This window comes from Lissotriton vulgaris, chromosome 8 (genome assembly GCF_964263255.1).
Source record: "Lissotriton vulgaris chromosome 8, aLisVul1.2, whole genome shotgun sequence".
Taxonomy (NCBI): Eukaryota; Metazoa; Chordata; class Amphibia; order Caudata; family Salamandridae; genus Lissotriton; species Lissotriton vulgaris.
In genome coordinates, this window is record NC_141696.1 from 1355527200 (window position 1) to 1355550511 (window position 23312).

At 47.0% G+C, this 23312-nt stretch overlaps 1 protein-coding gene across 1 annotated transcript in view; it reads right to left on the minus strand.

Moving 5' to 3' along the window:
- Positions 1-23312, minus strand: part of PIWIL4 (piwi like RNA-mediated gene silencing 4) — a 376427-nt gene that overhangs the window by 221925 nt on the left and 131190 nt on the right. The window contains exon 8 of the mRNA XM_086933498.1: positions 12136-12333. Within this exon, the coding sequence (XP_086789624.1) occupies positions 12136-12333 (198 nt within the window). The remainder of the gene's footprint in view (positions 1-12135; positions 12334-23312) is intronic.

Sequence of the window (23312 nt, forward strand, 5' to 3'; positions counted from 1 at the left end):
CTGTCCCAAACTTTCGACAATGTTGACCATAACATGTTATTGCAAAGTGTCAAAGCTCTGGGTTTTATTGGTACATCCTTACATATGGCCTGAATCCTACTTAGAAAATAGAACACAAGTGGTACGGCTGTCGCCAGATACAGCTGAAAGGATAGAGGTAGAATGCAGAGTCCATCAAGCATCTGAATTATCCCCCCATCTTTATGCAACTTTTAGGACACTGAGTTTTATCTGCGGATAAATGAGGGAGAACCAACTAAAGATGAACCCTGATACAACTGAAAAAGTAGTATTGAAGGACAGTCTGTTGCTTTGGATCCAAAAGTACTAGCCACAAGAGATGGGTTTAGGAGTAACTGTAGACAACATATTATTCTTGAGACCATATATTAATACAGTTGTTTCAAAGTGGGTGTTTATTCTTTGAACCGTTAGGAAACGACATGCTCATTTTTTCAGTGGAAGCATTGAAGAGGATCATGTCTACTGTAGTTGGATCTCCGTTGAACAATGCCAGCTACATTTATCTTGGGATTCCCAGCTAAATTACAGTTGATACAAAATGCTGCTGCCTTGATGGTATTTAAACTACCCAGGAAGTCTCATACTACCCCCTCTTGAAAAAACCTGATTGTCTGCCAAAAAATAATGAAGACATTTCAAAACATGCTATCTTGTTTTTAAAGCCATTCATGGTTTAGCTCACCAAGCTGTATAAAAAAACGAATCTCCAAATGTATTCCCTCAATGACTCTACACTCTACAAATCTGCTCCAAATACCATGGTTTAAAACAGTTTGATATGGCGGGTACAGACTCCATAGCGTAGCTCTGTTGAAATGGAATTCTCTCCTGCCTGACCTTTGCTCTAAACCTGACCTGGAATCTCTTGGAATAGCACTGAAAACATGTGTGTTCAAACAAGCCATTATCTCAAGAGCACAGATAGAGCACTGCCCCCGATTGGATTGGGTAGGCTACATGATTTGGCTTTTAGCTTTAAGCATCTCTTCATGCATAAGTAACATCAGCAACATGTAACCTTTGGGTGCACAAGCACTTTAGAAATAACAATAACATTAACTTTAATCACTGCACATAGAGGAGGATATGTTACAAGTAGTAACATGGGCTACCATGGGCAGACAGCATTACCAATTGTTGTGGAGTATATGTTGTCATTCTCTTTACTTGTTGACAGCATATATTAGCACCAACGACTATGGAAGATCTATAAACTCGACAGTGTTTGTTTCCTGTACCAACATGGAGGACAAACATATGAAGTTTAATTTAGGACTTATTCCCAATCCAAAATGGTAGCCATAATATAGCGAGATCTGGTAGTTTCCTGGGATTTCCTGAGACTTCCTGCATGAGGGCCATGTTTGGCTTTAAAGTACACAGGGAAATGCCCAGCATATTATATTGTCAGTGCTTCCAAATGACTGTGTAAAAGATCTCCATCTCTGTTGGATTTTCACAGAAGTAGAATACTGCACCCAGGTCCCTTTTGTCTTCAGTTACTTGTTGGATATTTTGAGAACACATTTCAAGTTAGTGGATTGTGCTGTAACAATCTACAGGAAGATTTGATTTTCCAAAAGCCATTAAGTGCATGATAGGATTGTGTTGTAACAGATCCTATGGAAGTTTGAATCATTATTTTCATTATCTCTGAGTTGCTGTGATGAAGTCACTATCTTTCTACTGCAAGCCTGTTTTTGGCTTCTGGTACTGTTTTAAGACACTCATTTGGCTGTATTTGGTCTTGTATATATGCCATTTGAGTAAAGGATAGAGATTGTTTTTTTCAATTACTTGTGCTATATATATTGCTGATTGCTGATGTCTACTACCACGTAGGAGCTTTAAGTTGGGTCATGTGCTTAGTGTCATTGACACTGACGAAGGCTTGCGCCGAAACGCGTTTGTTTACTCTGTAGTCCTTTTGGAGAAATCATATATATATATATATATATATATATATATATATATATATATACATATATATATATATATATATATATTAAACACACAGAGTTGCCCCCAAAAAAAGGACGAGCCGCCCTTCAGGTAGGTTAAGTTTGTGCTTTTTAATCAGGATGCTACAACAGGGTCAGCAGAATGTCACGCTTTCAAAGCGCCTGACGCGTTTCGTGCAGGGATGCACTTCATCAAAGGCAAAGTTCCTGAAACAGCGCAAAGCATTGTGGGCATTATTTTTAAACCTTAGGTACCCGCCCAGTGGCTGCTGGCAAAGCCCTCTGGTACCTGTAGTGTCCATCCGTATTCCTTCAGTAAGGTGCTTAGCGCTGCATCATTAATGAACATTAAAACCCCCAGTGGGTGTGCGTGAAAAGCTGCTGGGCGCTGCTGCCTCGTGTAAATCCTGAAACGCCCTCCTGCTCCGCTTGTGATTACCGTCTGGCATCATCAAAGGGCCGCTTCCATGCGGCGGGGCTTCGTCCACGGCTGGGCCAGCCGTCAATTATTAAACACACAGAGTTGCCCCCAAAAAAAGGACGAGCCGCCCTTCAGGTAGGTTAAGTTTGTGCTTTTTAATCAGGATGCTACAATAGGGTCAGCAGAATGTCACGCTTTCAAAGCGCCTGACGCGTTTCGTGCAGGGATGCACTTCATCAAAGGCAAAGTTCCTGAAACAGCGCAAAGCATTGTGGGCATTATTTTTAAACCTTAGGTACCCGCCCAGTGGCTGCTGGCAAAGCCCTCTGGTACCTGTAGTGTCCATCCGTATTCCTTCAGTAAGGTGCTTAGCGCTGCATCATTAATGAACATTAAAACCCCCAGTGGGTGTGCGTGAAAAGCTGCTGGGCGCTGCTGCCTCGTGTAAATCCTGAAACGCCCTTCTGCTCCGCTGGTGATTACCGTCTGGCATCATCAAAGGGCCGCTTCCATGCGGCGGGGCTTCGTCCACGCTGGGCCAGCCGTCAATTATTAAACACACAGAGTTGCCCCCAAAAAAAGGACGAGCCGCCCTTCAGGTAGGTTAAGTTTGTGCTTTTTAATCAGGATGCTACAACAGGGTCAGCAGAATGTCACGCTTTCAAAGCGCCTGACGCGTTTCGTGCAGGGATGCACTTCATCAAAGGCAAAGTTCCTGAAACAGCGCAAAGCATTGTGGGCATTATTTTTAAACCTTAGGTACCCGCCCAGTGGCTGCTGGCAAAGCCCTCTGGTACCTGTAGTGTCCATCCGTATTCCTTCAGTAAGGTGCTTAGCGCTGCATCATTAATGAACATTAAAACCCCCAGTGGGTGTGCGTGAAAAGCTGCTGGGCGCTGCTGCCTCGTGTAAATCCTGAAACGCCCTCCTGCTCCGCTGGTGATTACCGTCTGGCATCATCAAAGGGCCGCTTCCATGCGGCGGGGCTTCGTCCACGGCTGGGCCAGCCGTCAATTATTAAACACACAGAGTTGCCGCCAAAAAAAGGACGAGCCGCCCTTCAGGTAGGTTAAGTTTGTGCTTTTTAATCAGGATGCTACAACAGGGTCAGCAGAATGTCACGCTTTCAAAGCGCCTGACGCGTTTCGTGCAGGGATGCACTTCATCAAAGGCAAAGTTCCTGAAACAGCGCAAAGCATTGTGGGCATTATTTTTAAACCTTAGGTACCCGCCCAGTGGCTGCTGGCAAAGCCCTCTGGTACCTGTAGTGTCCATCCGTATTCCTTCAGTAAGGTGCTTAGCGCTGCATCATTAATGAACATTAAAACCCCCAGTGGGTGTGCGTGAAAAGCTGCTGGGCGCTGCTGCCTCGTGTAAATCCTGAAACGCCCTCCTGCTCCGCTGGTGATTACCGTCTGGCATCATCAAAGGGCCGCTTCCATGCGGCGGGGCTTCGTCCACGGCTGGGCCAGCCGTCAATTATTAAACACACAGAGTTGCCCCCAAAAAAAGGACGAGCCGCCCTTCAGGTAGGTTAAGTTTGTGCTTTTTAATCAGGATGCTACAACAGGGTCAGCAGAATGTCACGCTTTCAAAGCGCCTGACGCGTTTCGTGCAGGGATGCACTTCATCAAAGGCAAAGTTCCTGAAACAGCGCAAAGCATTGTGGGCATTATTTTTAAACCTTAGGTACCCGCCCAGTGGCTGCTGGCAAAGCCCTCTGGTACCTGTAGTGTCCATCCGTATTCCTTCAGTAAGGTGCTTAGCGCTGCATCATTAATGAACATTAAAACCCCCAGTGGGTGTGCGTGAAAAGCTGCTGGGCGCTGCTGCCTCGTGTAAATCCTGAAACGCCCTCCTGCTCCGCTGGTGATTACCGTCTGGCATCATCAAAGGGCCGCTTCCATGCGGCGGGGCTTCGTCCACGGCTGGGCCAGCCGTCAATTATTAAACACACAGAGTTGCCCCCAAAAAAAGGACGAGCCGCCCTTCAGGTAGGTTAAGTTTGTGCTTTTTAATCAGGATGCTACAACAGGGTCAGCAGAATGTCACGCTTTCAAAGCGCCTGACGCGTTTCGTGCAGGGATGCACTTCATCAAAGGCAAAGTTCCAGAAACAGCGCAAAGCATTGTGGGCATTATTTTTAAACCTTAGGTACCCGCCCAGTGGCTGCTGGCAAAGCCCTCTGGTACCTGTAGTGTCCATCCGTATTCCTTCAGTAAGGTGCTTAGCGCTGCATCATTAATGAACATTAAAACCCCCAGTGGGTGTGCGTGAAAAGCTGCTGGGCGCTGCTGCCTCGTGTAAATCCTGAAACGCCCTCCTGCTCCGCTGGTGATTACCGTCTGGCATCATCAAAGGGCCGCTTCCATGCGGCGGGGCTTCGTCCACGGCTGGGCCAGCCGTCAATTATTAAACACACAGAGTTGCCCCCAAAAAAAGGACGAGCCGCCCTTCAGGTAGGTTAAGTTTGTGCTTTTTAATCAGGATGCTACAACAGGGTCAGCAGAATGTCACGCTTTCAAAGCGCCTGACGCGTTTCGTGCAGGGATGCACTTCATCAAAGGCAAAGTTCCTGAAACAGCGCAAAGCATTGTGGGCATTATTTTTAAACCTTAGGTACCCGCCCAGTGGCTGCTGGCAAAGCCCTCTGGTACCTGTAGTGTCCATCCGTATTCCTTCAGTAAGGTGCTTAGCGCTGCATCATTAATGAACATTAAAACCCCCAGTGGGTGTGCGTGAAAAGCTGCTGGGCGCTGCTGCCTCGTGTAAATCCTGAAACGCCCTCCTGCTCCGCTGGTGATTACCGTCTGGCATCATCAAAGGGCCGCTTCCATGCGGCGGGGCTTCGTCCACGGCTGGGCCAGCCGTCAATTATTAAACACACAGAGTTGCCCCCAAAAAAAGGACGAGCCGCCCTTCAGGTAGGTTAAGTTTGTGCTTTTTAATCAGGATGCTACAACAGGGTCAGCAGAATGTCACGCTTTCAAAGCGCCTGACGCGTTTCGTGCAGGGATGCACTTCATCAAAGGCAAAGTTCCTGAAACAGCGCAAAGCATTGTGGGCATTATTTTTAAACCTTAGGTACCCGCCCAGTGGCTGCTGGCAAAGCCCTCTGGTACCTGTAGTGTCCATTCGTATTCCTTCAGTAAGGTGCTTAGCGCTGCATCATTAATGAACATTAAAACCCCCAGTGGGTGTGCGTGAAAAGCTGCTGGGCGCTGCTGCCTCGTGTAAATCCTGAAACGCCCTCCTGCTCCGCTGGTGATTACCGTCTGGCATCATCAAAGGGCCGCTTCCATGCGGCGGGGCTTCGTCCACGGCTGGGCCAGCCGTCAATTATTAAACACACAGAGTTGCCCCCAAAAAGAGGACGAGCCGCCCTTCAGGTAGGTTAAGTTTGTGCTTTTTAATCAGGATGCTACAACAGGGTCAGCAGAATGTCACGCTTTCAAAGCGCCTGACGCGTTTCGTGCAGGGATGCACTTCATCAAAGGCAAAGTTCCTGAAACAGCGCAAAGCATTGTGGGCATTATTTTTAAACCTTAGGTACCCGCCCAGTGGCTGCTGGCAAAGCCCTCTTGTACCTGTAGTGTCCATCCGTATTCCTTCAGTAAGGTGCTTAGCGCTGCATCATTAATGAACATTAAAACCCCCAGTGGGTGTGCGTGAAAAGCTGCTGGGCGCTGCTGCCTCGTGTAAATCCTGAAACGCCCTCCTGCTCCGCTGGTGATTACCGTCTGGCATCATCAAAGGGCCGCTTCCATGCGGCGGGGCTTCGTCCACGGATGGGCCAGCCGTCAATTATTAAACACATAGAGTTGCCCCCAAAAAAAGGACGAGCCGCCCTTCAGGTAGGTTAAGTTTGTGCTTTTTAATCAGGATGCTACAACAGGGTCAGCAGAATGTCACGCTTTCAAAGCGCCTGACGCGTTTCGTGCAGGGATGCACTTCATCAAAGGCAAAGTTCCTGAAACAGCGCAAAGCATTGTGGGCATTATTTTTAAACCTTAGGTACCCGCCCAGTGGCTGCTGGCAAAGCCCTCTGGTACCTGTAGTGTCAATCCGTATTCCTTCAGTAAGGTGCTTAGCGCTGCATCATTAATGAACATTAAAACCCCCAGTGGGTGTGCGTGAAAAGCTGCTGGGCGCTGCTGCCTCGTGTAAATCCTGAAACGCCCTCCTGCTCCGCTGGTGATTACCGTCTGGCATCATCAAAGGGCCGCTTCCATGCGGCGGGGCTTCGTCCACGGCTGGGCCAGCCGTCAATTATTAAACACACAGAGTTGCCCCCAAAAAAAGGACGAGCCGCCCTTCAGGTAGGTTAAGTTTGTGCTTTTTAATCAGGATGCTACAACAGGGTCAGCAGAATGTCACGCTTTCAAAGCGCCTGACGCGTTTCGTGCAGGGATGCACTTCATCAAAGGCAAAGTTCCTGAAACAGCGCAAAGCATTGTGGGCATTATTTTTAAACCTTAGGTACCCGCCCAGTGGCTGCTGGCAAAGCCCTCTGGTACCTGTAGTGTCCATCCGTATTCCTTCAGTAAGGTGCTTAGCGCTGCATCATTAATGAACATTAAAACCCCCAGTGGGTGTGCGTGAAAAGCTGCTGGGCGCTGCTGCCTCGTGTAAATCCTGAAACGCCCTCCTGCTCCGCTGGTGATTACCGTCTGGCATCATCAGAGGGCCGCTTCCATGCGGCGGGGCTTCGTCCACGGCTGGGCCAGCCGTCAATTATTAAACACACAGAGTTGCCCCCAAAAAAAGGACGAGCCGCCCTTCAGGTAGGTTAAGTTTGTGCTTTTTAATCAGGATGCTACAACAGGGTCAGCAGAATGTCACGCTTTCAAAGCGCCTGGCGCGTTTCGTGCAGGGATGCACTTCATCAAAGGCAAAGTTCCTGAAACAGCGCAAAGCATTGTGGGCATTCTTTTTAAACCTTAGGTACCCGCCCAGTGGCTGCTGGCAAAGCCCTCTGGTACCTGTAGTGTCCATCCGTATTCCTTCAGTAAGGTGCTTAGCGCTGCATCATTAATGAACATTAAAACCCCCAGTGGGTGTGCGTGAAAAGCTGCTGGGCGCTGCTGCCTCGTGTAAATCCTGAAACGCCCTCCTGCTCCGCTGGTGATTACCGTCTGGCATCATCAAAGGGCCGCTTCCATGCGGCGGGGCTTCGTCCACGGCTGGGCCAGCCGTCAATTATTAAACACACAGAGTTGCCCCCAAAAAAAGGACTAGCCGCCCTTCAGGTAGGTTAAGTTTGTGCTTTTTAATCAGGATGCTACAACAGGGTCAGCAGAATGTCACGCTTTCAAAGCGCCTGACGCGTTTCGTGCAGGGATGCACTTCATCAAAGGCAAAGTTCCTGAAACAGCGCAAAGCATTGTGGGCATTATTTTTAAACCTTAGGTACCCGCCCAGTGGCTGCTGGCAAAGCCCTCTGGTACCTGTAGTGTCCATCCGTATTCCTTCAGTAAGGTGCTTAGCGCTGCATCATTAATGAACATTAAAACCCCCAGTGGGTGTGCGTGAAAAGCTGCTGGGCGCTGCTGCCTCGTGTAAATCCTGAAACGCCCTCCTGCTCCGCTGGTGATTACCGTCTGGCATCATCAAAGGGCCGCTTCCATGCGGCGGGGCTTCGTCCACGGCTGGGCCAGCCGTCAATTATTAAACACACAGAGTTGCCCCCAAAAAAAGGACGAGCCGCCCTTCAGGTAGGTTAAGTTTGTGCTTTTTAATCAGGATGCTACAACAGGGTCAGCAGAATGTCACGCTTTCAAAGCGCCTGACGCGTTTCGTGCAGGGATGCACTTCATCAAAGGCAAAGTTCCTGAAACAGCGCAAAGCATTGTGGGCATTATTTTTAAACCTTAGGTACCCGCCCAGTGGCTGCTGGCAAAGCCCTCTGGTACCTGTAGTGTCCATCCGTATTCCTTCAGTAAGGTGCTTAGCGCTGCATCATTAATGAACATTAAAACCCCCAGTGGGTGTGCGTGAAAAGCTGCTGGGCGCTGCTGCCTCGTGTAAATCCTGAAACGCCCTCCTGCTCCGCTGGTGATTACCGTCTGGCATCATCAAAGGGCCGCTTCCATGCGGCGGGGCTTCGTCCACGGCTGGGCCAGCCGTCAATTATTAAACACACAGAGTTGCCCCCAAAAAAAGGACGAGCCGCCCTTCAGGTAGGTTAAGTTTGTGCTTTTTAATCAGGATGCTACAACAGGGTCAGCAGAATGTCACGCTTTCAAAGCGCCTGACGCGTTTCGTGCAGGGATGCACTTCATCAAAGGCAAAGTTCCTGAAACAGCGCAAAGCATTGTGGGCATTATTTTTAAACCTTAGGTACCCGCCCAGTGGCTGCTGGCAAAGCCCTCTGGTACCTGTAGTGTCCATCCGTATTCCTTCAGTAAGGTGCTTAGCGCTGCATCATTAATGAACATTAAAACCCCCAGTGGGTGTGCGTGAAAAGCTGCTGGGCGCTGCTGCCTCGTGTAAATCCTGAAACGCCCTCCTGCTCCGCTGGTGATTACCGTCTGGCATCATCAAAGGGCCGCTTCCATGCGGCGGGGCTTCGTCCACGGCTGGGCCAGCCGTCAATTATTAAACACACAGAGTTGCCCCCAAAAAAAGGACGAGCCGCCCTTCAGGTAGGTTAAGTTTGTGCTTTTTAATCAGGATGCTACAACAGGGTCAGCAGAATGTCACGCTTTCAAAGCGCCTGACGCGTTTCGTGCAGGGATGCACTTCATCAAAGGCAAAGTTCCTGAAACAGCGCAAAGCATTGTGGGCATTATTTTTAAACCTTAGGTACCCGCCCAGTGGCTGCTGGCAAAGCCCTCTGGTACCTGTAGTGTCCATCCGTATTCCTTCAGTAAGGTGCTTAGCGCTGCATCATTAATGAACATTAAAACCCCCAGTGGGTGTGCGTGAAAAGCTGCTGGGCGCTGCTGCCTCGTGTAAATCCTGAAACGCCCTCCTGCTCCGCTGGTGATTACCGTCTGGCATCATCAGAGGGCCGCTTCCATGCGGCGGGGCTTCGTCCACGGCTGGGCCAGCCGTCAATTATTAAACACACAGAGTTGCCCCCAAAAAAAGGACGAGCCGCCCTTCAGGTAGGTTAAGTTTGTGCTTTTTAATCAGGATGCTACAACAGGGTCAGCAGAATGTCACGCTTTCAAAGCGCCTGGCGCGTTTCGTGCAGGGATGCACTTCATCAAAGGCAAAGTTCCTGAAACAGCGCAAAGCATTGTGGGCATTATTTTTAAACCTTAGGTACCCGCCCAGTGGCTGCTGGCAAAGCCCTCTGGTACCTGTAGTGTCCATCCGTATTCCTTCAGTAAGGTGCTTAGCGCTGCATCATTAATGAACATTAAAACCCCCAGTGGGTGTGCGTGAAAAGCTGCTGGGCGCTGCTGCCTCGTGTAAATCCTGAAACGCCCTCCTGCTCTGCTGGTGATTACCGTCTGGCATCATCAAAGGGCCGAAGCCCCGCCGCATGGATATATATATACATACACACACACAAAGAACTTAAGCTGGAGCTATAGTGAGCATATGAATAGGCATATGTTATTGACAACAGAGAATTCTACTTGGTATTATGGGGACTCTTTTTTCACCACTCAAAGGCTGCATAACTTAGACGAAGATCCATGTCAAACAAGGTTCCAGTCATCAGTTTTTCTCTTCACATTCCGCTTCCCCCAGATCTCTCTGAGTTGTTGTTACACAGAGCTCCAGGAGATTTTGATGGGCGAGATGGACTATCACCTATCTCTGGAACATTCCTGCAGAGGCACTAAGATTTGACAGATTGGAAAGCCCATGTACTTTCTCTGTCTAGGGGTCATGGATTCTGGTGCTTACTCCTTTATAGATTTAGGGCAAGCTATAGAGGCTCACCAAAACATATAGTAGAATTTAAAACGGAAAATCAGTGGTTAGGGCAGGGCGTTGTAGGGAACTCACATTGACAGGCCGACCACATCATCGACAGGTCTGCACAAATTTTCCCAGCCACAGCTCACACAGGACAAGCTTCTCATAGCAGTCCAGGAACTGCACATCCTACCATAAATCCTGTGACCACAGCACCTTCTTTTGAAGCACCAACTCAACTGCCTTTAGCTGAACGTGAATGCTTTACTTGTGATCCTCCAAAAATAGGACATTTTATAACTCAGTGCAATTTGCATATTGTTGTCATCCTTTTAAGTACTGCTGACTCCAGAAGCCAAATTAGTGTTCATGTTATCATCATTTTTTGGAGACCATGCATCATGGTCAGTGCCTTTAGAGGTACAACATATTCCCTTACTCTGTGATGTTGAGCAATTCAAATTAGAACTATATTGTATATTTGGTAGATCGGTTGCCCAATCCATGGATCTACAGTTATTAGACTTTATACAGAATAGAAACAATCTGTTTACATACTTCACACGATTCCATTAGTTACTGCTTGAAGCTAATGGGCCATCTAAAAAAAGAGCAGCCATTTTTTTATAGGGAACTCAATGATAACTTAAAAGCTATAGCAGGCCCAAATGCCAAACAGATGTACAACATGTGACATACAACCCTACCCTCCACGTAAATACCTGACATTATGGAACCCTCCACCACAACTCGCGATGGAAGCACCCCTCCTCTGCTCAAATATTATAAAAGAAATACCTACCATTCTGTCATCCTCCTCCACTACGCTCTGGAATATGCATCCTCATCCCGGCCTGTGTCTTTGCTTTCTGCTCAAGAAAGTTGTGAGACGACCCTGTGCTGACTGGGGCTCTAAGGAGTTTTTAGTATGCAGAGCAATTCTCTATTAGCTGTACATTTAAAACAGGGAAACAGAGCTTCTGGTCAGCAAGCACCACCAATTCCCCGACCTCCTCCATCGAATCTATGGAAACCCAAGAGTGGAGGAGAAAGGTGGAGAAGATGATGGACCATTGTCAACTATTCCATCACTTCACTTGGGCCGCTGGAGACAGCTTTAGCAAGCTAAGACCGGAACCACATCTTCTTGCCCAAAAAACATCACAGCAGTAAAAAACTAGAATTGTAAATGCCATGAGGAACCGCAGGAACCACAGCCAAACTACAGAAAAAACTTCAACGCATCCAAAACGCCTCAGCCAGACTCATACTGGACATCCCCGTCAAGCTCATATTTCCGGTCACCTGAAAGAACTCCACTGGCTTCCCGTCAACAAGAGAATAACGTTCCGTCTCCTCACCCACGCACACAAGGCCCTCTACGACCTAGGACCCGAATGCCTCAACACACGACTGTCCTTCTACACACCCACCCGCCAACTACGATCGTCCAATCAAGCCCTCGCCGCAATTCCGCGTATCCATAAATCCACCATGGGAGGAAGATCCTTCTCCCACTTAGCGGCCAAAACCTGGAACTCTCTCCCCACTCATCTCTGCCTTACACAGAACCACCTATCCTTCAGAAAACAGCTAAAAACCTGGCTTTTCAATAAGTAATGCACCCACCCTCCCTCAAGCGCCTTGAGACCCTCTGGGTGAGTAGTGCGCTATACAAATTCTTGAACTTGAACTTGAACTTGAATATGAGGAAAGAAGAGCAACAACTTAGCAGAATCAGATATTGATGCTAATGGTATTCCTGCACGTCATGAAAATATTATATTGTAGTTTCAGTAAGTCATTTAAAGTTACGGAGGTGCTAGCATATACACTGTAAAAGAAATTGTTTACCTTGTCAGAACAACCAGCCCCAGCAGCTCCTTTTCGCAGGTCTCCATGAACCGCTCTGCATTCATTTTGCTGTACAGACCCTCCATGAATTGAAGAACAGTCTCATTGCGAAGGACTTTGTGGCTCACGTCTGCACTCAGCATCAACTTGTTTTCAAATTGCATGATGGAAACAGCAAAGCCGGGCCAGAGGGTCAATCTAAAATTAAATGAAAATTTGCAACACATTACAGTTATGAAGTAGTTGACTGACATCTATGGCGGTATTGGAGGGACTTGTTTAATAGATGTTCCCTATTAATCCATCAAGAACTGCATGGAAAATAAAGCTCAACTTAAAAGATGGCAGCAGGATTGCATTTTGCGTGTGACTGTGGAAGAAGTCTGTGTGGTGCACTATGCACAATGTGCAGCGATTTTGGCATAAACATTACATTTCGGGATATTGAACTTTTTACTCTCAATGGTATGCCATAGTAGGTCAAATACTAAATATTAGATTTTTTATAGATTTTGGTCTTTGCATTTTTGCACTGGACACAATCTGAAAAGCAAAGTGACATTGGTATGACACACCCATCGTATTACAGTAAATCATGAGATTTCAATGTTAGCAAAAGCAATGAAATCCCCTGCATTCCCTCCATTGACTCCCGCACTTTATCAAGTTTCCTGTCACAACCCCTAGCCTTGTACATCGGAATCTCAGCCTGTATACACCACTCCAGTTCCACCCTGTGGAACTGGAGTGGTTAAGTGTGGCTCAATGATTAGAGCGGCAGACCCTGATGCAGAGGTCTAGCCCGGGACCAGGGTTCAATTCCCGCCTCGGCGGGTCTTGGGCTCAAAATTCCACGGACCTGATAATTCTCGCCTCGGTGCCTATTCCAATCATGGAGTCCCACTCTGCAACTCTGGGCAATAGCTTGCTTAATCTCCACAACGGCCCCCACAACCCTAAGGATGCCTGGCCTCCACCTTGGGGGTGCCCAGGAGTGGACGCCTCACAGGGAAAGCCAGGATGGGTTCCACAGCGGTATTCGTACAAGCGCCTTAAGACCCTTGCGGGTGAGTAGTGCGCTATACAAGTATCAATTTACATTTACATTTACCCTCCCCTGCAACACAGAAGAATGCTCCTTCCCTCCCAATTCCGAGCAATAGCTCTCCTGGCCACCATAACAGCAATGTTTCAGAACATATTTGGAAAAAGTCTGGTTTTCCCCCATATTCCAGCGCAACCAATTTCTGAGTTAATTCCACCTGTTCCTCGCTGACAGCCATTAAAGCAATGGCGCACTTGTGACCAGAATGTCTATATCCTGGGGCAATCCCAGAGGATATGCAACAACATTCCGCTCTGGCCACAACCCTGCAAACATCTATCATCCTCTACTTTGCCCACGTGGAAGAGTCTAGTTCTACTATAGTATGCACGGTGTAGTATTTTTAGTTGCACCAATCTAAAGCTTTACTTAATGGCGACACCTCGGGTAGCAAAGCGCCTCCCCAAATCCTCCTCAATCAGTACCCTCTAAATCCCTCCCAACCTACCCCTGTAGTGCATCAAAGGATGGGTGGTTGGATGTTAGTCACCAGTGTCCGATATATTTGGGAACTGGCATGTTTGTGCAATGGTGCAGCTAAAAGTCTGAATTCTAGTCCTGTTTCCTCTGCCACATTGTGCAGCAAATTCTTGCACCCCCAGAGAGAATGTTGGACCGGGCTGTATCTAAAGAGCTGAGTGGCAGTCAGATTGAACTGCCTTGCAGCTCCTCTAATGAGAGGAGACCCTGCAGCCCCCAAGTGTCCTCCAACTTTATTATCCCAATCATGTTGCATTGTTTCTTACACTCCAGTCCTCGGAGATGCCCTAGGATGGCAGAATCTCACAGCAGTCTCCAGTGTCAGCCGCACACCCCATCACCTCCCTAAGCCCATGTTCACAGTAGCTATCGCCCACATGTGGACCACCAGATCTGTTTGGGATTGACGACAGTCTGGCCTGAATTGGTTTTATAGCTTTCTTATGTACCCATGTGCATCTAGAGAATGCATGTTTGCACTCAGTCACGCTCCTGGCAAGGGAGCCAATATCCAGTCAATTATAACAAGTAACTGTGCAACCCAGTAATAGAGATAGAGGTCAGGTAATGCCACACCTACCCTCATATGGGCTCCTGGTCAGTGTTTGTGGAGCTATAACCCACCCCCCACATCCCCCCATTCCCATAGCAGGAATCGGATTAATGCATCCAGTGCCTTGAAAAATGTCTTAGGCACTTTATACAGGGTATTCTGTTGCATATATAGTAACTTAGGCAGAATGATCACTTTGTGAAGAGAAGCCCTGCCCATCAGAGACAGTGGAAGAGTCCTTCAGTGTCTCATGTCTCTCCTGTAGTTGTCGAGGACTCGCCTCAGGTTATTCCACTGAAATTTCCCAGGGTCCAATTTTGAGGGCTCCCTTGCCTCGCACCTGAGGGAGGGGAGTCTAGTAAAGTTAGACTTTTGTCTTAGTTAAACTTAAGTTTTGGTCTTAAGTTTAACTGAGACCAAAACTGAGACAAAAGTGTAACATTACTACTCGTAAATGCCCTTTGTGAATACCGAAATTCGCAAAGTTAGACTTCAGTCTCACCTTCAGTTTACCTTTATGAATCAGCCCCCAAGAGCGATCCAGTATCTGTATAGAAACTTATTTAACCATTAGCTACCACATTTTACAAGGCTGTTGTACCTTTGCAATGAAAAAAAACTAACACTATACTTTTGTCAATGAAAATGTCTTAAGTACAAATTGTACTCATTTTCATTCAGTGTGTTCCTCTTTACATTTTAATGCAGGAACAAAGGGCTCTTGCAATAATCCATTGTAGTGGTTTGTGTTACAAGTATTTGTAAAAGCACACTATCACCTGTGAAGGTATGCTGGCACTGCACAGGCATCTGTGATTAGCTTTCCCAAGAATAGGGGGGTTAATTCAATAACCAGGTCTTGAGTTTCTTGCAGAATTCAAGAAGAGAAGAGGAGGCTCTGAAGTGAAGTGAGCAATGGAGAACGACCGCCCACAGATCTAGTTCTGTGTATGTTTGGGATGTGGGATGTGTGTGAGTAGGAATCCTGCAGAGCATAGGTGTCAGAGTGGGTGGTTGGTGGAATGAGATGCTGCTGTTCAGGTAGGTGGGGCCTAAGTTGTGCAGTGGCTTGAATATATAGGTGAGGAGTCTGAACTAGGGGCATTTGTGTATCGGGAGCCAGTGGAGTTCCTGGAGTTGCATTGTGATGTGGTTTCTAAGTGGGATACAGAGGATGAGTCTGGCTGGTGAGTTTTGGATGATGTGTAGTCTTCTGGTGAGGTGTTTGATAACATCAACGCAGATGTTGTTCGGTAGTCCAGTTTGCTGATGACAAGGGCTAACGTGCTGGTTTGGCGTCAACTGGGATCAAAGCATCGTCTGGGTGTGGAAGCTGAATGCAGTGACATCACTGACTTGAGCAGTTATGTCCAGTATGCGGTCGATGATGATCCCGGGATTCCTGGTATGGTTGCTGCCACAAGTTTGACTCCTATGGTGAAGTGCTTGCCAAAGATAACTGCTTCTGTCCTATCGGGGTTGAGCTTGAAAGAGTTGGCTTTCACCCATTTAGTGACTTTGGTAAGGTGGTGAACTTGATTCTTGTTTTGGGGGACATGTCCAAAATAGATAGTACGAGCTGAGGTTTGGCAACGTAGGATAGGATGCTGGTGTTGTGGATCATATTGGCCAGAGGGATCATGTATGCTTTGAAGATGTACAGTGAGACACTCAACAGATAAGTTTACAGGCTCTGAAGGACTATGGTGCCAGGCTGACTGTGTTCTATTGATTAAGGAGCAAATCCAGTGGCGAGTGGGTCCTTGGATGCCAATCTCAGGTAGACGTCTGACGAGTATGGGGTATGAGTGTTTATTTTCGGCTGTGGTTGGGCCTGAAACCAGCCTGCATGGCGGTGAGTTGCTGGTGGCTGTTGATGTTGTTGGCGAAGTGCGGTTGATGAGTCTCTTTAAGAGCTTGGGTCTATGGTTAGAGGGCGATTGTTCTATAGTTAGCAAGTGTGGTAGGATCTTAGACTTGACATATTTGGCGTGATTTCCCCTGACTTGTAAATCAAATGTTACTAGTGGACCTGCAGCACTGATTGTGCCACCCACATAGGTAGCTCTGAAAAGGTATCTCAGACCTGCCACTGCTGCGTCTGTGCGCAGTTGTAAACTGCCATGTCGACCCGGCAAGTGCACCCACTTGCCAGGCCCTAACCATTCCCTTTTCTTACATGTAAGGCACACCTATGGTAGGCCTAAGGTATCCACATGGGCAGGGTGTAGTGAATGTGAAAGGCAGTATATGTACTGGTGTGCGTGACATGTCCTGATAGTGAAATATTTAAGTCTGTGTGGTGAACTCCGCTCGCGGAGTTTGCAGAGTCTTCCACACTCCATGTTACGCGGAGCTTGCGGAGTTCAGAAAAATTCTGCTTCGCATAGAAGAGCGGAGTGTTTTTTTCACTCTTGCGTTCTTCAACATCAAGTTGGTGAGCTAGGAAAATCCACTTCCCGCAAGGTTTTTTCTTCATTCGCTATCGTCAACCTTAAGTTAGTGAGCGCGAGCGTGGAAAATCAACTTTCCGGCAAGATTTCTCAACGCGGCGGTTAGATTTCTCATAGTGAGTGGTCGCGTATGCTCGCGAACGCTCGTGTTGAGGAACCATTCGTTCATGTTGAAAAAGCTGCTGCTCGAGTAAAAATCTACTTCAGTAGCAGAACGGAACAACCGACCGCTTGCACTGTGCATTGTGCCGTTCGCGATGATTGCCCAGTGCGGACAAGCACCTGGTACTGAAAATCATCGCGAACGGCAATTGATTAACGCACTCCGCAGCTTGCCTGGATTTCTACGCATCGCACCTGTGCGGCAAGTTTTCCCGACGCATCACCCGTGGACCAGAACCCTATTGGAGTCGACACATCACTTTCCCCTACAGTCCGGATTCGACGCATCACTTCTCCTGCATGCAGTGGAAGTGTCACATTGCCTCCACAAGTACTCAGGAACTAACGCATCTCTCTGTTTCTCGATGCTTCCCTTCTCTGCAGCTGTTTGGCCTTGTGAATTTCGACGCATCTACAGGTACTTTGTGTAGAATCACGCATCCATAGTTGTCTATTGACCCAGTTGCTTGAAACCTTTGGAAAGTCATATTCTTATTACATGCATGTTTTTTTTTTTTGTCGTTTTGGTCTGGAGTTTAGATAAAGATACCTTAATTTTTCTAAATTGGTGTGGTGTTCATTTGTGGTATTATCACTGTATTACTGTGTGTTTTGGGTACAAATTGTTTACACATTGCCTTTGGGATAAGCCTGTCTGCAAGTGCCAAGCTACGCAGGGGGTGAGCAGGGGTTATCTAAAGCATGTAACCCCCTTACCCTGACTAGAAGCAAGGGTCCCTATTTGGACAAAGGTACCTACCTCTGCCAACTAGAGACCCTCATTTCTAACACAGGGTCTGTGGAAGGTTTCTTGAGCAGGGGAGAGGTGGGGGGTATTTCCAGGTGTCTAGGAAAGTCAAAGGAGGCATTGAGGGTGGGTGTAAGAGCATCACAAATTGGTAGGAGTCCTTAGGCAATGGCGTGGTGTAGGCAAGGGTCAGAATTGGCCCCCGAGCGGATGGTCATTTTGGTAGCAGTGGTTTCGACAGTGGTGAAGGCGGGTCACATTTTCAAGGTTCAATATTTGGCTTTGATGGGAAGGAGTTACAGCAGTGATGAAGCTGCCATATATGTGGGTGCTTTTGTTACAGAAGTATTCTGAGAGCTTGTTGCAAAGGTCTTGCAAGGGGTGATATTGCTGAAGATGGAAGAAGCCACAGTGAAATATTTTATGATGGCAAAAATTTCCCTTCTGCTGTTTGTGCTGGCGTCAGTGCGGTCCGCAAGAGCAGGTGTTATGTATTTTGCTGGTGGTCCTGTCTTAGGGCCGACTTGAAGACACTTTTGTCTGTGGCATTTTGGCTCAGTCTCCGCCAGTACTCGAGTGGCTTGCAGTCTTGTTTCATGTGTTCCTATGTGTACGAGCTGGCATGTGGTGAGGCTTTAGCAGTTGGGTTGCACTTGAGAGGGTCAGGGTGTCTGCACTTGTGGTAATCCACCTTTGAAAATTTTTAATGCTATTCGGCAATCTGTTGGATTGCTCAGGTCAGTGTGTGCAGAGGGTGTGGGTCCAGTCCTGTTTCATGATATTTTTCAAGCTCCAGTGGACAGATTCAGTGATGATAGGTCTGTGGTGGTACAAGTAAGGAATGCTCTACCTGACAAGGGTGTGGTCTGTCCAGGTCATTGGTAATAGCTTGCCGATTTGATATTGCTGAGCAAGATAAAATTGGGTCCAATTGGTGTCTGCCAGTGTGGATGGGTCCAAATATGTGCTGGCTGGGGTTGAGATTTCAGAGGCTTTCTAGGAGGGCAGTGAAGTTTGAGTTGGTGTGGTCTTCCAAGTGAATGTTCAGATCTCTGAGATGGAGGAAGAGTGTGCTTGAGTAGATAATGAGGGCAGTCCTGAAGTACGTGATATTGCTGGTGTAGTTGGTGCTGAGGTGGTGAGGTTCTGTAAATCCTATCTTGTCCGGTGAGGATATGGTTCCGTCACGATTTTGGTGATGTTGTACCGTATTTAGTAAGTTCGGCTAATATGGAGTGAATTTGTCACGTTAACTAGCGAGTTCATTACGTATTCAGAGACTTTGTCTCGAATATGGGTTCCATTTTGTCCGTGCCTCCATTTTGTGTTGCCATCACGTAGGCCGATAAATGTGGTCGAACGAATAAAGCGACCTGGCCTTTTCATACCGGTATACATTAACTAGGTTCTTCTTGACTCTAAGGTGAAGTGTAAGGATCTGACTCCTTCACCGGAAACTGACCCTGCTAAGCCAATTTCCTTGGTTGATCGTTGTCTGAGATCGCCAATCAATGTTCAGGACATCGTTAACTTTTAGTTTCTTTACACATACCTTATCTTGCTTGTTATCTGTCATTGTTTCCTTTCTATGTTTCTTCATTACATGCATTGTGCTTTCAATTATGGGCTTGTCCGGCTTGTGAAGATTGAATTTGGGACATTACTAATAATTAACTTTGGGTTGGGTTCTTGCAAACTGAGTTTTCCGTCATGTGATACTTTGTTTGAAAATGTACCTTATTGGCTAGAATTTTGTGCAGTGGGTGTCCATTTATAATGTGAATATTGTGTATAAAAAGAGTTGTCTCGCCGTACAAAATTGAGCAGTCTCCTGAGAATTTACACCGTGATGTATTTCTAGGATCACTGTTACTAGCTGCAGACAATAAATTTGGTCTTTGACGCCACCCAGAAGTATTCCGTGTCTCTGTATACCAAGACAGGTGAATCCGAAGACTTTGGGCGTGCCCATGGCACCGCTGGGTTTAAGGCCCGGTTCTTCAACTGGCGCCCACGTGGGGCGACTTCAGCGGTACCTGTCCAAGCCCGAAGATTGTGAGGAGCTTCGTGGGGAAATTCTGGAGGAGGGCCCCCACTTCATCGACCCCTGCATGTCGAACATGGACTGAAGGTTTTTACTGCAAGATTTCCCCTTTCCGACGGCTACGAAGGACTGCTGCCCTGATGTCGCCCTGTCTTGGACCCTCTTGTGATGATTTGTAAGGCGAGACGTTAGATGGTCTTCTGGTGGCGTGACTGACATTTTGGTTAAGTACAAGTGGGTCGCTCCCACAACTTTGTTTTGTTTCTTGCGTTCTTTGATTTGGTCTTTGCAAATACCAAAGCCGAGGGGCTCGTATATTTGCGAGTATATCGTTTTTGATAACCCCTTGAAGTTTGAAGCTAGATTAGTGAGATATAAGATGCCTGGTCTTAGCAAATTTAGGAAATGGTTTTGTTGTAGTTGTAACAGGGATTCCCGATTGGAGGACTCGTGTCCGATACCTCCGGTTGGAACTCCGACTTATGAGCTCTATTCAAAGCATGGCGTGGGTCCCATTACGTTTAATGAAGTGTGGGTCCGCTATACGAAGAAAGATGGTGTCTTACGATGGCCCCAACATGGTAGTTTCGAATCAGATGTTTTACACAATCTGGAAGTTGCGCTATTTAAGAAGAAAGCCCGGCCGGCGGTGTTTGACTCTTTCCGCCTCTGGAGTAAGGAAGACAAACAGCGAGAAATTAAGCAAGCTAAGGGAGATAGGAAAGAAAAGAATATATATCGATAATACAAGCTGCTAGGCAGTTTAAAAAAGACGAAGAAGATCTTGCGATTGAGGTGGCAGATAGACAACATTGCATGGCCATTGACAAATGTTACCCAGCTTGGCCACCTTTTCTTCCAAATGTGACTAAAGACCCTGAAAAGGTTCCTTTGATGTCACATTTGTTGAGATTACCATCCCCTTATGTGCAATGTGCTACGGCACCTCCACAACCCCCAGTTGTTCAACCCCCTGTTGTTGTCCAGACACCTGTTCCTCCACAGGTGGTTCTTCTTCCCCCAGTGCAGTCCCCTCTAGGGCCGCCAGCTTTGTTAACAGTTCTGCCTCAAACTCCTTTGCCTTACTCTCCTTTAACTTCGACTTCCTTTGCTACTGACCCTACGTCTCTGTCGCCTCAAAACACTTTGTCTCCTGTCCTCATGTCAACTTCTTCTCCTTCTGCTCGACAACGAATGACTGAGACTGTCACTAGCCTTTTGTCTCCTCTCTTTGGGTTACTGAATATGACCCCTGTTTCTGCACGTAAACAGACGCGTAGTCAACTCCCTAGTTCCGAGGAGCGGACAGTGTTAGATCTCCTTGCTCGTAGATGGTTTTTGAATGCCTCCAAGTATAGTCCACAAATGGTTATGGATGTCTTCCTGCAGTGGGAGGCACCAAAACAAAGGTATGTTTTTGATGTTATGTGTACATTCCTCCGTGAAGAATGGGAAGATAATGAATTGGGTCCAATTCCATTGGAACTACTTAATGTTCAGTCTGAATTTGGTAAAGGAACGATAGTGGGTCCCAATGTTGAGGAAGCGGTAGAGACGCTTCTTGCATTTAGGTGTAGACTTCCTTCTCAGTCATTGTTTGAACCTGACCCTTCTGTTAGGAGAAAAGTGAAGCAGTGCCCGATGGGAGAGGTTCCCCCTGTATGGAGAGAGGCAGTTTTGGCTGATGCCCTTCGAGGTATTGCGGCTGCACCTGCTCATTTTCAGCGAGTGTGGGTACATGTTCCTTGGAAGAGGGCTGAGGTCCTGGCTCTTAAGCAGACTTTGCATGACCCCCGTAAAAATCCTGCTGGTTATTACAAGGAGTTGTCCCAGACAGTTGATGCGTGTGTTATGCATTTAGCTGACATAGATATGTTGTTGGGTAATGAAGTCCCTCAACCTTTGTGGGCGAAGATCCGTCACGAGGATCATGCAGTAGTTAGGAGATACATGGGTTAATATTGCTGCTGCAGATGGCCGGCAGGTAGGAGGGGCCAAACTGAGCCTTTAGTTGCAGATCTACCTTGTAGGATTATTAATTTAATGAAAACTTTGATGCCTCCTATGCGAGTGATTTGGGACAAGTTAGCAGCATGCAAACAAAAGAAAGACGAGAGTGTGTCTGATTTCTTCACAAGGTTTGAGGAAACATTCATTGATCATAGTGGTCAGGACATGAGTACAGAATGTGGTCAAAGGTTGTTCGTAGATAAGTTTGTTTTTAATTTGCTTCTTGAGCTTTCTAATAAGTTAAAGGACCCTGAGAGTTCATGGGCTGTTTCTTCTTCGGCCCAGATATTGGCTACTGCACAATACTATGAGAACAGAGATAAAGATGAGAAGGATAAAGTAGAGAAGAGGACTAAAGAATAAAAAACGAAGGTTCATCTACAGCATGCGTATCCGCCTCGCCCTAATCAGCGTCAGTTTCAGCAACCCCCACAGTTTCAGAGATTGTTGCAGAAGCCTGAGTCTTTTCCTCTGCGACTTCCACTAGGACCTAATCAGTGCGCTTATTGTAGAGAGGAAGGTCCCTTTAAGAATAGTTTCCAGATTCTGCTACAGCGTGCGAATGGTGTGTCTGGTTTGAGAGGTCGTAGTGGTGTCCAGCAAGTACCTAGGGGTAGGTGACGTGGTGCGTTTCCCCAGAATGAACGTTCCTTTCCACCTCAGAATTCTATGAATTATTTTGATCAACAGAATATTATACTGATGATTATTTTGTTGAAAGCGAGAGGGCTGATTTTAATAATAGCTAGGACAGCCATGGACAAAGGGAGGGAGTAGTGTCCGTTCCAGTAGACCAGAGTGGACCTTATGTTGAAGTAATTACATCAGGTGTGGCAGAACCTTTTCTTTTGGATACTGGTGCAGCAAAGAGTTCTATCATGCATTCTAAACTCCCTGGCGCACCTTTGTCTGGCTTGATGAATGTCTCGGTAGGATTTTCTGGAGCCCCAATTCGTAACCCGGTGTCTTGTCCTTTGCCTCTTTCTATTGGGCCTTGTGAATTGGAAGCACTCCTTATTCTAACGACAGGTTGTGGTGAGAATCTGTTGGGTTTGGATTTGTTGAAAACATTGCATGCAACATTACATTGTTCTCCTTCGGGAGTACATCTTACGTTGGGTAAGAAAGTGATTTCTCCAATGTATTTCTCTAAAGATCGGTTCCACTGGAATTGCGTTCACTCCCTGATACTCTCTGGGCTACAGGTCCTAATGACATTGGCCTTTTGCAGATTCCACCCTACGTTGTTACCCTCAAGTCGAATGCTAAGCTACCTCGCATTCCCCAATACAGGATCTCTGGTGATGGCGAAAGAGCTCTTTTAGCGATCATCTATGATTTGGTTGAGAAAGGTGTGATTGAAGAAACAAGAGGTAATGTGTGTAACAGTCCTGTTCTGCCTGTTCTTAAGCGTACTGACTCTTCCCAGCCACCTGTGTATCGGTTTGTGATCGACCTTCGAGAGGTCAATAAGATTGTTGTGCAACAGTTTACTGTTGTCCCGGACATTACTGCTTTACTCACTATGATCCCTGCCTCAGCTGCTTGGTTTTCTGTTATTGATCTGAAGAACGCTTTCTTTAGTATTCCAAATGCCGAAGAAAGTAGGGATATTTTTGGCT